Here is a 22,044-nt window from a genome sequence, read left to right on the forward strand (position 1 = left end):
AAAAAAAAAAAAAAAAAAAAGCCTCTAAAATCTTGAATATGAAAATTGCAACTCACTTAAAATAGGATAAAACTCATTTTTACTTATTAACATATCTGAGTGTTCATTTCAGGAGACTTAATGATGAAATATACTTGGTTTTCCCTTGCCTTTTACTTTCAGGGAATCATGCCTAACCAATATGGTAAAACAACAAAGAGGAGCTAATCAGAATTTAGGAGCAGAAAGCCCAAACTCTGAGCTAGTTAATCTTAACTGCCAGAGTTCTCTTAGTATTCCACAGCTGTAAGCAGATATTATGGCTGTTAAAAACACAGGCACTATCCTTGTGGACCTGTCATGTAATTAAATAAAATACTCAAGATACCCGACAGATTCCATGTTCCCATATATTCAACTAGGGATCTCAGAATCCTAGTTAGCCTAACCACTTTTCAGACATTCCAGGAGCTCCTAAGTGTCATTCGAAGAAAAAGAAAAGTTGCATGCTAAGTAAGTGATTCTGTGACTAGAAGTAGTTATACACTGATAGGTTACGGACATGACAAAAATCTTTTAAAAAACTTTTATCCATCCATTTCTAACGTCTCTCAATAGAAAGAAAAACTGAATCAGTTATGCAGACGATAGTTCAAAAGAGAAGTCATGGTGTACCATTCCCCTATAAGTCAAAAAAGCATGACCATAAAAAGAAACAAACCTCTGTTAGACGAATCAAAGATTCCAGCTGCCTGGTAGTGATTGGTGAGCTATTTAACCGCTGGCTCTGTTTCCGGAGCTCAAGGTAAAAATCTTGAAGGACTTGAGCAGCTTCTGTGGATAGCCTGGTGTAGACATACTGTCGAGCATAGCCAATGTACTTTCTCAACAGCTGGTGGGGAATGGGATCTATTATTTCTCCAGGAACCACCTGAAGCATGATTAAAAGGACCAAGATAACACAGACAAGTAGCAAATAAAATCTGTCTGCTATAATAACTTGTTTAGGCCAGGTACAGTGGCTCACACCTATAATCCCATCACTTTGGGAGGCCAAGGGACACATCATCTGAGGTCAGGAGTTCGAGACCAGCCTGGCCAACACAGCAAAACCCCGTTCTCTATTAAAAATACAAAAATTAGCAAGGCATGGTGGCATGTGCCTATAGTCCCAGCTACTTGGGAGACTGAGGCAGGAGAATCGCCTGAACCTGGGAGATGGAGGTTGCAGTGAGCCAAGATTGTGCCACTGCACTCCAGCCTGGGTGACAAAGGGAGACTCTGTCTCAAAAATAAAATAAAATAACTTGAGATAAATATATAATTCTAAAAGAATCTCCAAATCAACCAAACACTATATCTGTAGCTCTCTTCCTAGCTGACTTAGATTTTTTTTTTTTTTTTTTTTTGAGAAGGAGTCTCGCTCTGTTGCCAGGCTGGAGTACAGTGGCATGACCTCTGCTCACTGCAGCCTCTGCCTCCCAGGTTCAAGCAATTCTCCTGCCTTAGCCTCCCAAGTAGCTAGGACTACAGGTGTGCCCCATCACACCCAGCTAATTTTTGTATTTTTAGTAGAGACGGGGTTTCACCATGTTGGCCAGGATGGTCTGGATTTTCTGACCTCGTGATCCTCCTGCCATGGCCTCCCAAAGTGCTGGGATTACAGGCGTGAGCCACCGCGCCCGGTCGACTTAGATTATTTTAAATGAAGTTTGAAACTCTAGTACTGAAACGTTAAAAAGTTCTGGTAAAAAAGTTTATATCCTATGGCTCTACAATAAGTACTCTATACACTGAACTTTGACATTCAAACAGAACCAAACTGAATGATTAAGGAGAAGAAACATTTATACCTTTAGTCTTTCTGATAGTGGTTTCTCAGAAACTACTTCAAGTACAGAAGTATTTGAATCTTGACTACTCATACGAGCTACTGTGGCACTGCTAACGGTTCTCTGCTTTCCAGCTCTTATTGCAATCACATGTTCAGAGAGTAAGTGATCATGATGCTCATTTGGAGTATCTAACAGGATAAAGACCAAATCAAATCTGGATAGGAGTGCACTCCCCATTCTACAAAGCATGAAAGAAAGAAGAAACAATGATTGGAATCAAAAAGAAAAACCAGAAAACTGTTTACTCCCTTGTTTACTACTCAAGTTCCATGTAGAACTTGAAAAACCAAGCTTTAGGTTAAAGAAATAAGCAAATAGCTTTTTGGATTTGATATATTCAACCACTGCAACATGGGCACAAGAATGACATGTACCTAACCTGGGTAGATTGAGGACATGGCCCTTTCTCACACCACCAATGCCACTGACTTCTTCTTCATGTCCTATTATCACTAATTGGCAATACTGCTACATGACGTATCAGAGGTTAGCTAGTTCAGTAGTTTGTTCATGATACTATTAAAAACAGAATCCAAGTCCCCTGGATTTTTGTTTAGTAGATCTTTCTGATTTTTCTAATATAGCACTTTGTCATTTTACTAAAGAACAGCTACTAGTAGGTTGACTTTTTGTGGTGGTGGTAGAGAAATACCCTAAATTTCCAAGTATAAGTTGTGTATTTCACTATGTATCAAAGACTATTTCTATATTGATACATTATTAAACAATAAAAAATTAGCTCCACCCCCACTAAAGTGTCTAATTTTTCAAGAGGCACTCTTTTGTCTCTCACTTTTGTATCACTTACATGCATTTTTCCTTTTCCAAACATTTTGTCCAACCTATACAGAATGAATTAGAAGAGAAAGCATACATACAGATACAAACACTGGTTTTGAAAAAAGCGGGACCATGCCACATATTTAAGTAAGTTAATGTGCTCTTCTCACTTAACAGTAAAGCACAGCCATGTTCACCTATTAGTACATACAAAGCCACTCTTGTTCTCATAATCACTACTTTCCACTGTACAGTGTTACCTAATTTTAAGGTGTTTCCAACTTTTGGCAGCGATAATGCTACAATACCCATGCTATAAACCTATCATTGTGCACCTGTGTGCCTATCTCTTTGAACAGTAGTCGTAAAAGTAGAGTAGCCGTAACAAACAGAATGTGCATTTAGAATCATGATTAACACACCAAGGTATCCTTCAAAATACTAAATTGTGTTTGTGAGAAAAAAATTTTTTTTTTTTTTGAGATGGAGTCTTACTCTGTCACCCAGGCCAGAGCGCGGTGGCACAATCTTTGCTCACTGAAATCTCCATCTACCAGGTTTAAGCAATTCTCCTACCTCAGCCTCCCAAGTAGCTGGGATTACAGGCAGCTACCATTAAGCCCAGCTAATTTTTATATTTTTACTAGAGATGGGGTTTTGTCATGTTGGCCAGGCTGGTCTCAAACTCCTGACCTCAGGTGATCTACTTGCCTCGGCTTCCCAAAGTGCTGGGATTACAGGCATGAGCCACAACGCCCAGTCATTTCCACACTACTTTGCAAATAATGTTAGTATTTAAAATGTCTGCCAATCTGGTGAATATCAATGGTACTTCTTGTTTTACTTTGGAGTGTTTAAGCACATTTTTTGTGCATTTGTTGGACACATGTAACCTCTGTGAACTATCCATATATTTCCCATGTAGTTCTGAGAGCTATTTATTTCTTTTTCTTATTGATTAGAGTGATTCAATCTTAAAGGTATAAATATTTGAACAGACTTACTTTAAATTCTCAGAAACTGTTTTGGCTTTATTGTAGTGTCCTCCTACTGGATTTGCAGCAGCAATAATGGAAGTTCTTGCAGGAAGGCTGCAAACCACCCCAGCCTTAGCAAGACTAATACTTTGCTGCTCCATGGCTTCCAACAAGGCTTGATGTTGATTCCCCATCTTATCAAATTCATCTATTCCACAAATACCTACAATCAAAGTAGAATAATGCAGACAAATTTTTTTCTTTGGTTGAGTTCCAAATTTTATAGGATAGAAAATGTTTCACAATAATTATTTCCACTTGTTTCAGCAGTTAAAATTATAAAATGTCATACAATGGAGAATTATTATTTGTTTCACAGCAAGTAATACACTTCTCTTATTTAACTAAGTTTTGTGTAATAGTTATTTCTTTAGCATTTTTCATAGGCAAGGCACTATGTTGTGAGGATTACAAAAATGAAGAAGAGATAAGAGTAACCCTCAAAATGCTTAAGGACTTAAATTCAAACAGGTGAGATTTTATACACACATACATTTAAGAAGTATATTTCAAAACCTATACCATGTATTGACTATATACTTGTAAACACATATAGGGAAATCACTTAACCTCTTTAAACATATACAATGACCTCGTGATCCACCCGCCTCGGCCTCCCAAAGTGCTGGCATTAAAAATTTTTAAAAACCCTCCAAATCACCTTCACTTCTAGTTAATGAAAAGTTTCATGATTTAATAATTATTACCTTTTTATTACTATATTTTCTTCACCTGGCAACTTAGCAAAGAGATTCTTACTTCTGATGAACTATATAATAACCAGATATATGTTTTATGTATTTTTTTTCAGCAAATACTTACTGGATATAAATGCAATAAATTTATAAATTCAGTAAACTGCATGCCCTTTATATACCAGTACTATGTTCTAGGCATGCTGGATATGGTAGTGAAAAGACAAAATTCCCTGCTTTTGTGAAGCTTACGTTCTACTCAGCCAATGCAGGGTAGGCAATAAAAAGTAAACCATATAGAAGGTGAAAAGTGCTATGGAAGGAAAACGTAGAGGAGGGTAAGGAGAATAAGGTCTGCTAAGGTGGCAGCAGAGGCAGGGGAGGTTATGAGTTAAAATATAGTATTTAGGGAAGGCCTAACTAGGGTCAGGACATTTGAGCAAAACATGAAGGGGGAAGAAAAACAAACCTTAGCAGCTCTACCTGGGGTAACAATACTCCAGGCAAATGAAACAGCAAGTACAAAGGCCCTTATGAGGAAATGTGACCTGCCTGGTGTGCTGGTGGTGTCCAACGTAGGGCCACTGGTGGAGCTAGAGAAGAGGAAACAAGGGAAGCAGCAGATAAGGAGGCAAAAGAGGTGAAAGGCCAGAACATGAATGGCCCTGGGGCACTCTCAAGGCTTTGGCTTTCACTCTGAGCGAGATGGGCAGTTACTAGAGGGTTTTGAGCAAAAGAATAACATAATCTAATTTTAATGAGATTATGCTACTGTATTAAAAATAACAGGAAGGGGTACGGGTGGTTACAGGCATGCCAATTGGGAGATTACAGTAATAATCCCTGTGAGACAGGATGGTGCCATAGACCAGGGTAGTGAAGAAGTGGTTAGATACTGGATATGTTTTGACGGTAGCGTCAACAACATTTGCTGACAGATTAATGTGGGGCATGAGAAAAAGTCAAAGATGGCTCCATGTTTTCTGATTTGAGCAATTAGAATGAGAGAGTTGTCATTTACTGAGATGAGGAAGACTGAAAATAGATTTGAAAGGCAAAATCAGGATTTTAATTTTAGACATGTTAAGTTTGAGAAATTTGTGGAGATACTGTGTAGACAATAAGAAGTATGTGCCTGATGTTTAAAGGAAAGGAGGTAATAAATTTAGAATTTTTCAGATAGGTAGGTAAAGCTATGAAATGATATAAGATCACCAAGAAGGTAAATACAGACCAAGAAGACAAAAGGTCCAAGAAGTAAGCACCTTAGTTAACAACAGGTAAGAGGTCATGGAAATGAAGAACCAGTAAAGACTGAGAAAGAAGTAAAGAATGAAGTAAAGTGGCCTGGAAACCAAGGAGAGCTTCAAGGATCTCAAAGAGGAGGGAGTGATTAACTGTGTCAAATGTGGCTACCAGGTACGAGGTTCAGAAATGTGGAAGTCACTGGCAAACCAGAAAGAATAAATGACCTTAACGGGACTGGAATCTGGGTACTGCCTGACACATGCATGGGAACGTGTTTTTTCAATAAGCTTAAGGCCCCACAAAGAGAAACTTAGGTGGCAAAGCCCAATGTAGGTTTCTTCTTGCTGAGCCCATGCCTGGATTTCTTATCACCTGTTACTCAAATCCTGAAAAAAACGAGTTGGGTTACAATATGGCAAAACTATTCATTCTGAAGTAGGCCAGGTGCGGTGGTTCACACCTGTAGTCTTTAATCCCAGCACTTTGGGAGGTGAGGTAGGCAGATCACTTGAGGCCAGGAGTTTGAGACCAGCCTGGCCAACATGGTGAAATTCCATCTCTACTAAATATACAAAGATTAGCTGGATGTGGTCACGCACACCTATAATCCTAGCTACTCAGGAGGCTGAGGCACGAAAATGGCTTGAGCCTGGGAGGCAGAGGTTGCAGTGGGCTGAGATTGTACCACTGCTCTCTAGCCTAGGTGACGGAGCGAGACTCTGTCTCATAAAAAGAAAAAAGCATCTAAAGTAACATCTCTAATCTCTTATTGCAAGTCTTTCGTGAGCAAAGGATGACATCCATCTTTTTGTCAGTGCCAAGGTTTCTAAACTATTCTAAACTAAATAATATAACACATTCAATATGTATTTACTGTATGCCTATGTACTAGGCAATGGGAACATGGCACTCCACAAGACATCCAAATCTCACCTTCCAGGGAGCTTACTATAAAGCTTCAAAACAGGCTTAAAAAAAAAATGATCACAAATGTGACGGGTGGTATGAAATGGGAAGTTTAGGGAGCTATACATATTTATTTGATTTTTATGCATACTTGTAACTGCTATAAGATTCTGAAAATGAATGACATTAAGTACAGTTTCAATTCTATCGTATAAAAATGATGATACTGCATTTCCAATGATTATTTCCGACAGTGTCAAGTCACTGGTTAGGACTGCGCTATCTAAATGTCTATTAAACATAATGTAAAGAAATTAACTGAAAAGGAAAGGCTTTTTAAAAAGCCCCAGAATCACTAATTATTCCTTTTGGCTTCTCACCTTGATCACCAAGTACCAGGGCACCAGCTTCCAAAGCAAAATCTCCAGAGGAACTATCTTTTGAAAGAGTTACCGTCAGACCAGAGGTGGTTGTGGTGTTACCACAAACATACACGCCACGTGGAGCAACATTGCACACTGCCTAAAGAAACAAAAAGTTTAAGAGAATCATCCAAAATAAAAGGGAAGTAATAGCTAACTGTGATTGTTCACAAACGTTAGGTATATTCTTTTTTTTTTTTGAAACAGAGTCTCGCTCTGTCTCCCAGGCTGGAGTGTAGTGGCACGATCTCCACTTACTGCAACCTCTGCCTCCCGGGTTTAAGCAATTCTCCTGCTTCAGCCTCCCGAGTAGCTGGGACTACAGGCACCTACCACCACGTCCGGCTCATTTTTGTATTTTTAGTAGAGATGGAATTTCACCATATTGGCCAGGCTGGTCTTGAACTCCTGACATTGTGATCCACCCGCCTTGGCCTCCTTTTAAGAGCTTTACATTACAAGGTGCACCATCATCATCAGAGGAAGGTATTATTATATCCTGATTTACTGATGTCAAAACCAAGGCCAACAGAGTGAATGAGGAACTATACAGCTATGAAGGTGGAAAGTCAGGATTCAATCAAACTCAGGTAGTCTGATTCTGAAGTCTGTGGTCATATAAATACTCAATGCAATTCCAATTTATCCTTCATTTTCAAGTTCAAAAAGCAAAAACACGAGTACCAATTTTAATTTTGAAGGTTCCAATGTTTCTTTAAACATTAGGTAATAAAATGGCTTAATACATGCTCACCTTCTCAGTAGACAAGCTACAGCAGGCAAGAAAAATAAATAGCACAAGAGTTAAAAGTAGCCAAGATCGCACCACTGCACTCCAGCCTGGGCAACAGAGTGAGACTCCATCCCAGGGAAGAAAAAAAAAAAAACCGTAGCTCTCTGGAGTCAGGCAGACCTGTTTAAATCATGTACCAGCTGTGGGGCTCTCAGACCTCTCTGAGCCTCAGCTTCCTTATGTTTTATCACAGCACTGCCCTAAAGAATAAGTGAAATCATGTATGCAAGGCACTTAATTTGGTACCTGGCACATAATAAGTGTCCAATGTAAAACCGCTGTGTAAGGCAGTGCACTGCCCAATTCCAAGGGACAGTATTCATATCTCAAACACCCACTGCTATCCTATGGTGCTGGCTCAATAAGTAGTAATTATCATTATTTTTGTTACTTATACACTTTATTAGTCTTTATAAGAAATCTTATAACACAGAGTATGACGGTTTACTAAGTAGTCAGAAGAAAAGAGAATTAAAAATATAAAGTAAGTGGTTCATAACTATTGGTTTTAGCTTAATTTTTATTTTGTTATATTTATTATTTTTGAAACAGGGTCTCACTTTGTCATCCAGGCCGCAATGCAGTGGCACAATCATAGCTCATAGCCACCTTGAACTCCTGGGCTCAAGTGATCCTCCCACCTTGGCTTCCCTAGTAGCTGGGACTACAGGAGCATGCCACCTTGCCTGGCTCATTTATTTTTTGTAGAAACAAGGTCTCACTATGTTGCCCAGGCTGGTCTAAAACTTCAGCCTCCTGAGTAGCTGGGACTACAGGCACATGCCACCACACCTAACTTTTTAAAAATTGTTTTTAGAGACAGGATCTCACTATATTGCCCAGCTGGGTCCTCCTGCCTTGGCCTCCCAAAGTGTTGTGATAACAGGCATGAGCCACTGCACCCAGCCTGTTAGTCTAGTTTTTAAAAACCCTGGCTTAGTGTGGCTTACATGTCATACTCTATACTATTCACAATGTTTAATTTCCATTAATATGTTACAGATTCTATTTTTAAACTGAGCCAAGGGTTTTGAAGGCATTATTCCAGGTCTGAAAAACAAGAAAAACTGCCAATGTAACTTCTTGGTATTAACACTTTCAATACCACTAGATATATTTCAGAACAACTATCTGGCAAGAAACATTTCTTGAAAAAAAACAAAAGAGCAAAAAAATGGAAGTTTTATATACTGCAAGCAATATGTATAAATTATGAGATTTGTACAGATAATAAAGACACTCTAGGGGTTAAAGCAGGCTCCCACCTATAATACATTAATTCCAAAGTTACACGCACATGCACATGTACATCACAAAAGGCAGAAAAAAAGCTGTAACAATTCACATCCCCACCTGCACGTTTTCCTACATATTCTAAATATACTGTTTTCATTTTTTTTTTTTTTAAGACAAGATCTTGACTTATTGCCCAGGCTGCGTGCAGTTGCACAACCATGGCTCCCAGCATTCTCCAGCTCCTAGGTTCAAGCAGTCCTCCTGCTGCAGCCTCCTGACTAGCGGGGACTACAGGTGTGTGCCACCATGCCCAGCTAATTATTTAATTTTTTGTAGAGATGCGGGGGTGGGGGGTCTCACTTTGTTGTCCACGCTGGTCTTGAACTCCTGGCCTCAAGCAATCCTTCTGCCTCGGCCTCCCAAAGTATTAGGATTACAGGTGTGAGCCACTGTGCCCAGATTCCTGTTCATTATGAGGCTTGTTTTGTTTCACCTATAAGGGGTACCCTGTACCTCAGTTGTCAGACTTGTAGCAAGGTCTCAGGGCAGAATTTGGTTTTTAAAAAGTAGCCTCAGCTGGCCAAAAGGAACCGAATATATATGGAATGTCTTAGAAGGAATGAAAATGATGACTGGTTTAACACTCAACCACAGGCAAAAAAGGATGACTCTGATACGAAGGACAACGGGTTTACAAGATCAAAGCAGTTGTCAAGCCTGGCTGCGTATCAGAATCATCTGTGGACTGCTGTATACATACAGACACTAAGACCCTAACATGAAAACTCTTAACTCAATTGGCTTGCTGTAGGCTATGGTATTTTCAAAGAGCTCCAAAAGTAATTATGATGTGCAGCCAGGGTCTCAATCCTTGGACAAAGATTCAGGAATCACACTACTACAACTTACCAAAGGGCTAGGGAAGCCCTGGTCAATTTTCCGCATTGAGTGGGACAGAAGGGGATCATAGGCATTTTTAGAGAGCACACTGGCTGAGCGCAGTGGCTCACACCTATAATCCCAGCATTTTGGGAGGCTGAGGCAGGTAGATCTGCTTGAGCCCAGAAGTTCAATACCAACCTGGGCAACATAGCAAAACCCCATCTCTACTATGGGGTTAGAGAAATGGTTAATATTTCCTAATAGCTGATGTCTCAACAGATCAGGACGTCTATACGGCCTGTGTAACAGGAAACTGGCTCAATTTAAAAATACGGCCAGATATAAATTACATATTACTCACACAAACTCCAATTCACTTATACCACCTAACCATGTCCTCTGGAACACACATACTATATGCTTTGAGAAAATTCACTTGTGAATTATTCATGCATTTTGCAAGCAAAAGACCAAACGTTAAATGACTGATTTTCTACCTGGAGCATCTGACTTTTTCCTAAGCCTGGATCTCCAACAACAAGGATGTGTGGGTCTCCTCGAATTGGAATTCTGTTTTTGTCATCTGCGTATTTCTGGCTTCCTCCAAAGAGTGCTAAGGCCAAGCCTGCTTTAACAAGCTCAAGTGCGAAAAAGAACAAAAAACAGAAGTAAGGAAAACATAAAGATGACTAGCAAAGGGGTCCCCCTTCTATGACATTGATTTGTTTGGGGATTGTTTTAAAAGGATGATTGAATGTTAATTCTTTTTTCTCAGAAAAGGAAGTCTAAAAACAAACTTCTATGATATAAATGATTAAAAAGTCAAAACTTGAAAGGATATAACATCAGAGAGGTATCTTAGAAATTACCAAGACCTACCTTGCAAAACATCAATCCATTCCACAAAAACGAGTAACATTTGTTTCTGCTTTAGTACTGGCAGTGTCTAGTCACTTTAAAAGCCCATTTCTTACCAAAAGTAGCTGGGTTGTGGTGGCGCATGCCTGTAGTCCCAGCTACTCAGCAGGCTGAGGTAAGAAAATTGTTTGAACTTGGGAGGCAGAGGTTGCAGTGAGCCAAGATCACACCACTGCACTCTAGCCTGGGTGACAGAGCAAGACTCCGTCTCAAAATAATAAAATAAAAGCCCATTTCTACTTACTCTAATTGGTAAGAGCTTTTTCTTAAAAGGAGCTATATGGCTGACATGTATAATCCCAGCACTTTGGAAGCTAAATTGGGTGGATCACTTGAGACCAGGACTTAGAGATCAGCCTGGGCAACATGGCAAAACCCCATCTCTACAAAAAATTAAAAAAAAAATTAGCTGTGCATGGTGGTGCATGCCTGTAATCCCAGCTACTCAGGAGGTTGAGGTCAGGAGGATGACCTGAGCCCCACAGCTCAAGGCTGCAGTGAGCCATGACTGAGCTATCACACTCTAGCCTGGGTGACAGAGCAAGACCCTGTCTTAAAAAAAATAAAATAAATAAATAAATAAAAGGAGCTGTAGTTTGCTTGTCTCCATATCATTAATTTATGAATAAAAATTCGTAGCATAATATAAACGGCCAACAGAAATTTGCTACTTTCTGGAAAGTCTTTATGTGCTATTTTTGCTAACTTTATATACTTTTTAAGTAAAGATTAAGTAAAATACTTACTTCATGACCAAAAATGACAGGGCAAAGCGAGCTGAAAAACAGAACACAACTTATAAATTCTAATTTATACTTCACCAACCCATTAGGAGATCTCCTTTACAGTTTGTTTAACTTCTTGCTTTATTTAATATCAAAAGACAAATGTAAAAAATTTACATCCCCTCAACTCAAATTTTATTCCTACACTAAATTTCTCAAAATTCTTGGTTAATCTATAAAGGTTAGAATGTTTAAAAAACTGCCTGCATAGGGAAAAGAGGATACTTGCAAAGCATCTTAAAGTAATCAAATATAACGTTGCTCTTACAGATCTAGCCTTAAAATGCATCACAATCATGCTCTTCCACTTTAGGATTCAGGATCATACTGTATTTTATGTGAATAGACATCTTTAGACCTGTGCAGCCAAGTCATTGAAAGGAGACTAAGGAGTGAACTTAGTATATAATACTGTAAGATGGAATATAATGCCATTTTTTTCAGTTCAAGTCAAAGGATCAAATTAAATAAATGAGGCTGGGTACAGTGTTTTGTAGAACCAGAAAGGTGGGATAACTCAAAGTATGGGCTTCCCGGCTACAGGTAAATTTAAACATTTTCTGGTTGACAATTGGTTGAATTTGTCTAAAGACCTGAGATCAGCAGAAAGGAATATTTGGGTTGCATAAGAGGTTGTGGAGACCAAAGTTTTATCATGCAGATGAAGCATTTAGCTAGCAGCCTTCAGAGAGAACAGGCTGTAAAATGTTTCTTAGCAGACTGTTGTGTTGACATAAATGCCTGAGAGGTATAATAAGGCACGTCTGACCCCCTACTTCCCTTCATGGCCTGAATCAGTCTTTCAGATTAAATTTTAAGAGTCCTGGCTGAGGAGGAAGTCCATTCAGATGGCTGGGGGACCTTAGAATTTTATTTTTCATTTACAGGTTCATGCCTGTAATCCCTGCAAGTACTCTGGGAGGCTGAAGTGGGAGGATCACTTTAGCCCAAAAGTTCAAAACTAGCCTGTGCAACAAAGTGAGACCCCAGTATCTACAAAAGAATTTTTTTAATTAGCCAGATGTAGTGGCACATGCCTTTAGTCCCAGCTACTTATGAGGTTGAGGTGGGTGAATAACTTGAAGCCAGGAGTTTGAAGCTACAGTAAGCTATGATTGTGCCACTGCAATCCAACCTGGGCAACACAGTAAGACCCTGTCTCCAAAAAAAATGAAAAAGAGTATAAAGAAGTACATTTACATTTGTCAATTCTATAAACAAGAAACAAACAAAAATAGGGTGGGAGAGACGATCAGGAGTAAAATGTGCGTCTTTATTCCCTTTTAATACATGTAAACACAGAAGGAGGTGGTATCGCGCCTGTATCCCCTTGGCACTTACTGTTCAGTATGCTCCTTCATAATCACTGCCAGCTTCCTATTGGCATCTGCACCTGTCTGCCAAAGACCTTTCTATGGCCACACAGGCATCATCAGCAAGGCAGGATGGGTGGGCCAGAAGTGCTGAGGTGTTTAACACTCTTGGGGGCAGACCCAAATGCAAGCCCTTAAATGGAAAAACACTGAGGCTAGCTTTACACAGTGGAGTGTTCCATTGGCCCAGGAAGATTATGTCCCAGATGCTAGTGGGTCGCCTGTTTGTTAAGGCACCATACACTGGCTGCCATCATTTCCCCTTTTCCCTACCAGTAACTCCAGAATCACCTCCCAAGTAAACTATGTTGACCCAAGTCATTGCTTCTGAAGGAAACTAAACTAAAACATAAACTTCCACTGTCACCTAGGAGGAGTTGAAAAACTTTTCCTTAAAGGGCCAGAAAGTATTTTCAGCTTTGCAGGCTGTATTGTCTCAGTCACAACTACTCAACTTGTAGTGTGCAAGCAACTATGAACAGTAATGTAAGTAAAATGGGTGGGACTGTGTTTTAATAAAACTTTAATTACAAAAACAGGCAGCCTCCCCAGTTTGCCAATCTCTGCTAGGCTGATAATGAAGGACTATGAAAAATTCTAGTTTTGGTGCTGAAATCACAAACATGGGGAGGAAAAAACAAACTGGGGAGAAAAAAACTGTGGGAAGAAAACTCAAGTATTCCATACTTACTCTTCAGTAAGTATGGGAGAAGAAGGACCACTAAAAATGTTCAGTTTTAATTTCTAACCATTAAGAGGAACCAAAGATGTGTTCGAATTCTCAACCAGGTTGCTTCCTTGGCCACCTGCTCAAAGGACTCACTCCCAGACCAGCCCCCAACCCTAGGTTAGAGCAGCCTCTCTTCCAGGGTGGGTGTGGTGGCTATTTATTCAGAGGGAAGTCTCTGAGAATTTAAGGACAAAAAACCCCTGTGGAACACTATTCTTTACTCAGTCAGCTAATTAACATATTAAAATAAGAAACAAAAAGCATCAAATCCTCTTATAAATGTGAGCCTAATGAATAGCAGAGAAGATAAGGTGCCTTTTTGTGTATGTGTGAGACAGAGTCTTTCTTGCTCTGTTGCCCAAGCTGGAGTACAGTGGCATGATCACAGCTCACTGCAACCTCCACCTCCCAGGTTTCAGAGATTCTCCTGTCTCAGCCTCCTGAGAAGCTAGGATTACAGGCACCCACCACCATGCATGGCTAATTTTTGTATTTTTAGTAAAGACGGGGTTTCACCATATTGGTCAGGTTGGTCTTGTACTCCTGACCTCAGGTGGTCCACCTGCCTAGGCCTCCCAAAGTGTTGGGATTACAGGCGTGAGCCAACGTGCCCAGCCAAGATCACATTTTTTTTCAGATGGAGTCTCACTCTGCTGCCTGGGCTGGAGTGCAATGGCGTACCTCGGCTCACTGCAACTTACACCTCCCAGGTTCAAGCAATTTTCCTGCCTCAGCCTCCCAAGTGGCTGGGACTACAGACATGTGCCACAACACCTAGCTAATTAAAATGTTCTCAGTTCTTTACCTCTCTTAGATATATCTATTATTCAGTCTCTCTCATTTTCTCCTATTTCTTCAAAATTATCCCCAAAATTGTCAAAAAATTATCAAAAGTAACAACACTACGTTGCGGTAATTATGGCAAGTACATCATAAAATTCTACTTAATCTTTAAAACAACCTTCTGAGGTAGGTCTTATTATTTATATTTTAAGGTGATACAAATAAAGGGGAAATTAAGTCACATGTCCCAGATTACACTGGAAGTAAATGCCCAAAGCAGGAGCCTAACTTAGGTTTGTCTCCAAAGAAAAGCTCTTAACCACTAAAGCAAAAAATGCCTATATTTCGCTTCCTCTCCATGGCATGGCAATAGCATGGAAATAAAACTATCAAATACTTATTGAATATAAGTGACTTCTATTTGAATCTCTATGAACACCACCCTACATACAACTAACTGAAATGGCTTTGGAATTCACTGTTCCCTCCCTCTTCTGTTGAGCAACAAACTTCCTGTGTAAGATTAAATATTCCTTATTGTTTAAACAAGAGATCAGCAAATTTTTTCTATAAAAGGACAGAGCAAAAATATGTGATCCATATAGATATTCTGTTATAACTATTCAACTCTGCCACTGTAGCACAAAAGCAGCACATTATGTAAATAAATGAGTGTGGCTGTGTCCCAATAAAACTTTATTTTATGAACACTGAAATCTGAATTTCACGTAAGTTCATGTGTTGTGAAATAGTCTTTTAATTTTTATGAACCATTAAAAAATGTATAAATCATTCTTATTCTTAGTTCATCTGCCATACTCAAGTGGATGGTGTGCTAGATTTTGGTACAAGGGCTATAGTTTGCTGACCATTTTGATTAGTTTTTTTGTTACCTGTAGCCAAGAGACCCTCCAACATGCATCTATGTAATAAAATTTCAAATAACTGCATCCATACTTGACAATGAGTTTAAACAGGTTCTCTTCGGCTTGAATCTCCTGGATGGCATAAAGATCTTTGAGTGAGAACTCCATCAACATTCCATGCTTACACCCATCCTCAGAAGTCTTTGTTTTCTGTCCTTTGCTATTACTAATAGAATTTGCTTCAATGTACAAAAGGAACATGCACTTGTCATTCTTATTTCGACAACCTGTAAATTCAAAGTATTAAATATGATAGTTGGTATTTTCATTTTCCCTACAATGACTCAACTAGAATATAAAACAAAGTCATAGTGAGCTATATAAATAAATGTTTCTTTAAAGGGGACATTTCATCTTATGTAAGCAACAAGAAATCCTCAAATTATTTGAGATTCAGGAGCATCTTAGAAAAGAAGAATATTGACAAATCATTATTGAGAGACAAATAATGAAGAGTTGTACCATACCTTCTTCAGCATTTGAGACTTTGACAATTCCAGTAACAGTCACTGTGTCTCCTGGGACACAGCTATCCACAAGATCATGAACAAGCTCACATTCTATTGTTCGTGGAATCCGACCTGCTTCTCTCTGATCATCAGACATCAACTCCTGGATTCTAAAAAGTTAAAATAGTTTTCAGTTAGAATACTTACTTTAGACGGTTTCTGTGAGATATTAACTATGCAGGGTCCATACGATGCTGAGCTAGATAAAGGCAGATTTGTTTATGAACAGTTTAATGATGTATTTAAAATTACTTCAGCAGTTGCCAATTCAAGGTGGCACAATGAGCATATGTATTTGCCTAGCCTCCCTCCAAAATGTCCACTGAAATTAGTCACTAAAAATTTTGTGGTATGTAGAGGTATCATCAGCAAATGAGATATTAATGAAATTTTTGAAAACAGCAAATAGTAAAATGCTGATGGAAAAAACAAAATGAAGTCCAGAATACACACAGGCAAAACCTATAAATGTACAAGAAAAGTGAGAACCAGTGTTCTTAGCAGAGCCTCAGAGAAGCTTCCAAGTTGGATGTGGCAGGAATGGAAGGCAGGAGTGGATGGCTGAAAGAAAACAGGAATAATCAATTGAAAGACAAGTCACGGAATAGCTGTTCACAATTTCGGGAGAAGGTGGGTGGACAGGTGGGTAGGAAAGACTGAGTACTTTATCATCTGGCAAAAACCAGAGCACTGTTCTAAGAAAACAAACCCCTCCCTTCTGTGAAGGGAGCTAAAGTGTGCAGTGAGAATCAGAGCTTCAGAATAAAGACTCTTTGTTCTACCATTTGAAAACCCAAATTCCAATTCAAAAACACATTTATAAAGCAAAATCTGATAGCCAAAACCCCCATCTTTGTATTCAGGGGTGAAGTCTTATGAGAAAAAACTACTACCTATAAAATTACAAAGAAAATCTATCCTACCTACTTCAACTACTTTCTTATTCCTCAACAGACATTTGAAAACTAAATGGCAATAATTTAGGGAGCATTAAAAACAAAAAACTGCCTAGGAGTTTTGAGAAAATATTACCATCATAAAACAAGAATAAGCTGCTATTAAAAGGGAACTATAGGAAAACAAGTACAAAATCAAGAAAATTTAAAGTATGTATGTAAAAATCAAACACTTGTAGAGAGGATATAAGAAAAAGCCAAACAAAACTAGAAAACAGCACAAAGAAAATGAAAGGGTGAGGAAAAAGTTAAAACAAATGAATAATCCAAGGGATACATCTGATAGGAAGCTGAGAAAACAGTCAGATAGTGTAGAGTTGAAGACAAAAGATCATGCCCATCAAGCAGGACAGAGACTAGATACACTCTCACCCTTTCAGAGCACCATAGATAAAATGGTTACAAAGAGGAGGAAAAGTCCAGTCCTCAAAATAATGACCAGCGCCAGACCTGTCATAAACGGCAAGGAAAATTAAAATCAAATCGACTTCAAAAGCCAGGCAAACTCTTGGCCAGACTAAGATCCAAATAAAGACATTTTCAGACATGCAAGTGCTTAGAACTTTTTACCTCTCATGCATACTTTCTGAAAATTTACCTGAGAATATTCCTTAGAAAAACAAAATGTGCAATGAAGGAAGATCCCAGGATGAAGCAGGAATGCAGGTCTAGAGAACTATTGATCCACACTCAAGCAGGAGGAAGGTGTGTTTTTTTTTTGTTTGTTTGCTTTATTAGAATAAAAGGTGGATTCCATATATTTCGTAGTATTGAAGAGAGAATGGAAAATTATGGTGAAATGGTACAGACATATTCTAAGATGTAAAACCAGCACTTACAAACCTTAGGAAAAATGAAGTACTAAACAACAAAGTTATAGTCTAAATATGATGCACACTAAAATATGGAATAATTCCAAATAACTAGCAGAGTATAAGAAAACATAATTTGATGCTTGGGTCTTTTCATTTAAGGAGTAAAAACCAACAAAACAAAACAGCAAAACCCAGTGATGTAAATTGTATCTCCTTTGCCTGGCGTTTGATCACTTTACTTGGTTCTTTGTTGAACTTCATTTACATCTTTATGTTAATAAAATGGGAATGGAAAGGAGTAGAACGACTGTTGTAATGAGGACTTATCAGGCGAAAAGGGGTGTTTGATACTGGGACCGAGCTGGGGATTTCATGTTAATAATTCTGGTAATAAAGTTAATAGCCCCTAAAATGGAAGAGATACCCGCCAAGTGGAGCAAGAAGATGGTAAGATCCACAGAGGCTTCTGCATATGCTAGGTTACCTACTAAAAGCAGATAAACTGTCTAGCCGGTTCCAGCACTGGCTTCTACTATTAAGGACACAAGCAGGAGTAGAAAAGATGGGGAGAAGTCAGAAGCTCCTATTACTTATGTGGGGGAATGCCATATGAGGCATTTTTATTAACATAAAAATGTAAAGGCCTGTTTATTGTTTTTGTTAGACATGACCTATAAATAAAGCCTGGAAGACAATTATAATTAGAAGACAGAAGGTAAACCTTAAGAATCCAAAGTAATGCCAGAACTGAGAAAGTCTAGGAGTGGAAGATATAAGAACAAGTATGTTTCTAATGTCCTCAGCTCACATAGAATGGATGCAGTGAAGCGAAGGATGAAAGACATGCAAGAATGGTACGTAAAGTTATGTATAATGTAACAGCAAGTTGTGGGGACTGTGCCCTTCCACACTGATTGAATTTTTGAAAACAAGTATATGTTATTACATTAAAGCTTTTTTTTTTACTTAATTAAATAATTAATGTAAGTACAATCATTGAACATTAAAATAATAACTTTGGAATATATTCATCATATATCTAGATTACTTCTCAATGTTTTTCAGGTCACGGGCCAGGCACTGGCATCCACCTAACCTGCATGACTTCAAACCTTGCTCCAGGATCACTTACCACTCCACTATCAATTCAGGGCCCCCATACCATTTTTTAAAGACTAGTCAAGTGCAGTAGTGAGAAGGGAGGAAAGAATATAACAAGGAGTTTGATCTGTAAATAACTATGAATAGTTGAAATAACTCATTACCTCCAGACTAACTCTTTGTCCCCTCTTAAGTGGCAAAAGTCCCACAGACTGGGCTGGAAATCAGGCTCTACTATACTCATGGGCTGCATGATCATACCCAAGAGTCCCTAAACATTTCCCCTTTTATAAAATAGGATATTTGTAAAGATCTCAGTATAGTACAGTTAATTATTACACATGGTGGTCTTACTTTTTCAGGGAACAGGAGGGTAAACCACATAGTAGCAGACCATCTCATCTTTTCCCTAAGTTCTTAGTTTTTAAGACAATCTTATTTCACCCAGGTTTCCTGGAAAGCACTGACTTCAAAACCACCCATTATTTTATAGTTAGGAATGAGCTATGAGTCTATGGCTAGAAAAAATGGTATCAATTATGGGATGAAAAATACATACACAAAGAAAACTCTGACTTGCAAAAAAGAAAGCTATTAAAAAAACCTTAGTAAAATGCCCCATTGCGACAATAAGAACATAAAATGAAACATGCCATTTCTAAGGGATTCTTTAACTGAAAACTTCAAAACAATATGATTTCTATCACAGCTCATTATGAAAGGAATCACACAGCTTTGCTTATGGCCTATATGCAGTTCAATTAATCACATAATTGAGATATAAAATCAACTATTTATCAGTAGTACATAATATTTGCATAATGAATCCTTTCTGGAATCTGACAGAGAATAAATTTCAAATAAAGACAATTATTATTTCAACGCACAAACTTTTCATCAAATAAACCTTCTACTATACACTATTATATACCTTGTCATTATTTAGATAAAATGCACAGTATAATACAGTAAAATTATGGATTTACTTGACAGTGGGACACCTAAAGCCTGCCTTTTACGCAAGTCTGATTGCTTACTTGATTGACTGCCAATCCACTGTAACTGTGAGAGGAGAGCTGCGGACAGCAGTAAATGACCTGCCTCGACACGCAGGCACAGGACACTGAAACAAAAGTAATTCACGTTCACATCTTGATAAACTATAATCACAGCTCAGAAAAATTCAAGTTAAAACATTTCATTTAATATTGTTTTAAAAGTTTGTCTCAGGATGCTAGTAAAGTAAAATCCACTGAGAGATTAATGACTTTCTATTTTCTCCTGCAACAATTGAATATCAAGAGCTTTTGAGGCACTTTTCCAACTGATCCTTCTCTCTTACTGCTCTTACTTGGCTATGGGTATGCAAGGTGCTTTGCCCGCCTCCCACACTAAGCACTTACTGCTTCCTCTGTGCCCATGCCATCTCCCGCTCCTTCAATGCCCCCTCTCATTCTGTCCCACACACCCAATGCTAATGCTCTCCTTTTAAAAAACTGTTCCAGAGTTTTCTTTAATCCTCAGCTTTCTCATGTAGGTTCCTTTTGTACTTTCTGTACAGTGTAATATTTATCATATCACACAGGCACTCTGTTTGGTGTTTGGATCTCAAGAAGCATTTATAATTTCAGACTGTGGCAGACTGTATTTGCCAAATATGACTGTAACAATATTTCTCTTCAAGCCTTTTGAGAACCTTGCTACTCCTCCAATAAGAAATGGAGTCTAATTCCTTCTCCTGGTATTTGAGAAGGCTTGTGACTCACTTTGCAACCAACAGAATGTGGCAGAGTGATGCTGCCTGACTTCTGAGACTAGCTCACAAAAAACAAGGTCATTTCTGCCTACCACCTGGACTTCCTTGTCTTGAAGCTGTCAGCAACCATATAAGCAGCCTGAGTCCCCTGAGCTGCTACACTATGTGCAAGAGGCCCAAACTAGCCCACCTAGAGAGACCACATGGAAAAGAGAACGGCTGGCCAGTCCCCAGCCACCTTGCTATACCCCTGCCACCATCTGACTATGACTCCATGAGAGGCTTAGAGCCAGAACTAGCCAGATGAGTAGTTCCTCTAAACTCCTGACCCATAGAAATCATAAGAACTAATAAAATGATGGGCTTATTTTTGGCCACTGAATTTTTGGGTGATGTGTTATGCAGCAATAGTGGCTAGAATAGATATCGCCTGAAACAGCCATCTTTCTGTCACTTCAAATCCCCACAGTTCAGACACATGGAGGACCTCTTCACATTACTCATGAGTCAATGCTACTACTTACTTTATTAGAGCGCATGAAAATACCCTGAACAAATACTGTCTAGAAAATATCTGGTTTAAGGAGGTCAGGGCTGCAGTGAGCTGTGTTCATGCCACTGCACTCCAGACTGGACAATTGAGTGAGACCCCGTCTTAAAAAAAAAAAAAAAAACGAAGAAGATTTAAATTCTGGCCTCTGAGCTAAAGGCTGTATCTTGAACCTTAAGCCAAGACAAATAGTAGATGAAACCCATCTATCAACACCACCTATTATTCAGAACCAATAGCTGAATTTCACATATCCTCAGAAATTTCAAACATAAACATCTTATGTCTCCCTTTTTAATTCTTAAATGATTATTTACCTCACTAAGGATTCAATCCTTTACATGAGCAAAAATTTAGCAAATGTTAAATTTATTAAAGCCCAATGGTGACAGGGATGACTGCATTATACATCCATGGTAATGAGGGCTTAATTAATCAACTGGCGTCAGGACAAATAGCTTTTCGCCTAAAAATTAGATCACCAGTTTGTTTTTTTAAGAGGTGGGGGTCTCACTATGCTGCCCAGGCTAGTCTCAAACTCTAGGGCTCAAGCGATCCTCTTGCCTCAGACTACTGAGTAGCTGAGACTACAGGCACATGTCACTGTGTCCAGCTTAAATCCCTAGTTTTATGCCATTCACCAATGGCATAAATTCCAGATGGACAAAAGATCCAAAGATAAAAAACAAAACTTAGGAGTATCAGAAGCAAATGCATAAAATACGTTTATAATGTTTAAGTGAAGAAGGGCTTTTTTTTTTTTTTTTTTTGAGACAGAGTTTCGCTCTTGTTGCCCAGGCTGGAGCACAATGGCGTGATCTCACTGCAACCTCTACCTCCCAGGTTCAAGTGATTCTCCTGCCTCAGCCTCACAAGTAGCTGGGATTACAGGAATATGCTACCATACCTGGCTAATTTTATATTTTTAGTAGAGAGGGTTTCTCCATGTTGGTCAGGCTGGTCTCGAAC

At 38.8% G+C, this 22,044-nt stretch overlaps 1 protein-coding gene across 1 annotated transcript in view; it reads right to left on the bottom strand.

Annotated features, from left to right (window-relative positions):
• Positions 1-22,044, bottom strand: part of MCM8 (minichromosome maintenance 8 homologous recombination repair factor) — a 39,292-nt gene that overhangs the window by 8,050 nt on the left and 9,198 nt on the right. Inside the window, exons 8-16 of the mRNA XM_017523977.2 lie at positions 19,807-19,892; positions 15,856-16,007; positions 15,420-15,615; positions 11,538-11,568; positions 10,371-10,511; positions 6,921-7,062; positions 3,659-3,854; positions 1,833-2,052; positions 666-910 (exon numbers count right to left, since the gene is read on the bottom strand). Of these exons, the coding sequence (XP_017379466.2) occupies positions 666-910; positions 1,833-2,052; positions 3,659-3,854; positions 6,921-7,062; positions 10,371-10,511; positions 11,538-11,568; positions 15,420-15,615; positions 15,856-16,007; positions 19,807-19,892 (1,409 nt within the window). The remainder of the gene's footprint in view (positions 1-665; positions 911-1,832; positions 2,053-3,658; positions 3,855-6,920; positions 7,063-10,370; positions 10,512-11,537; positions 11,569-15,419; positions 15,616-15,855; positions 16,008-19,806; positions 19,893-22,044) is intronic.

This window comes from Cebus imitator, unplaced genomic scaffold (genome assembly GCF_001604975.1).
Source record: "Cebus imitator isolate Cc_AM_T3 unplaced genomic scaffold, Cebus_imitator-1.0 Scaffold31, whole genome shotgun sequence".
In the NCBI taxonomy this organism is placed as follows: Eukaryota; Metazoa; Chordata; class Mammalia; order Primates; family Cebidae; genus Cebus; species Cebus imitator.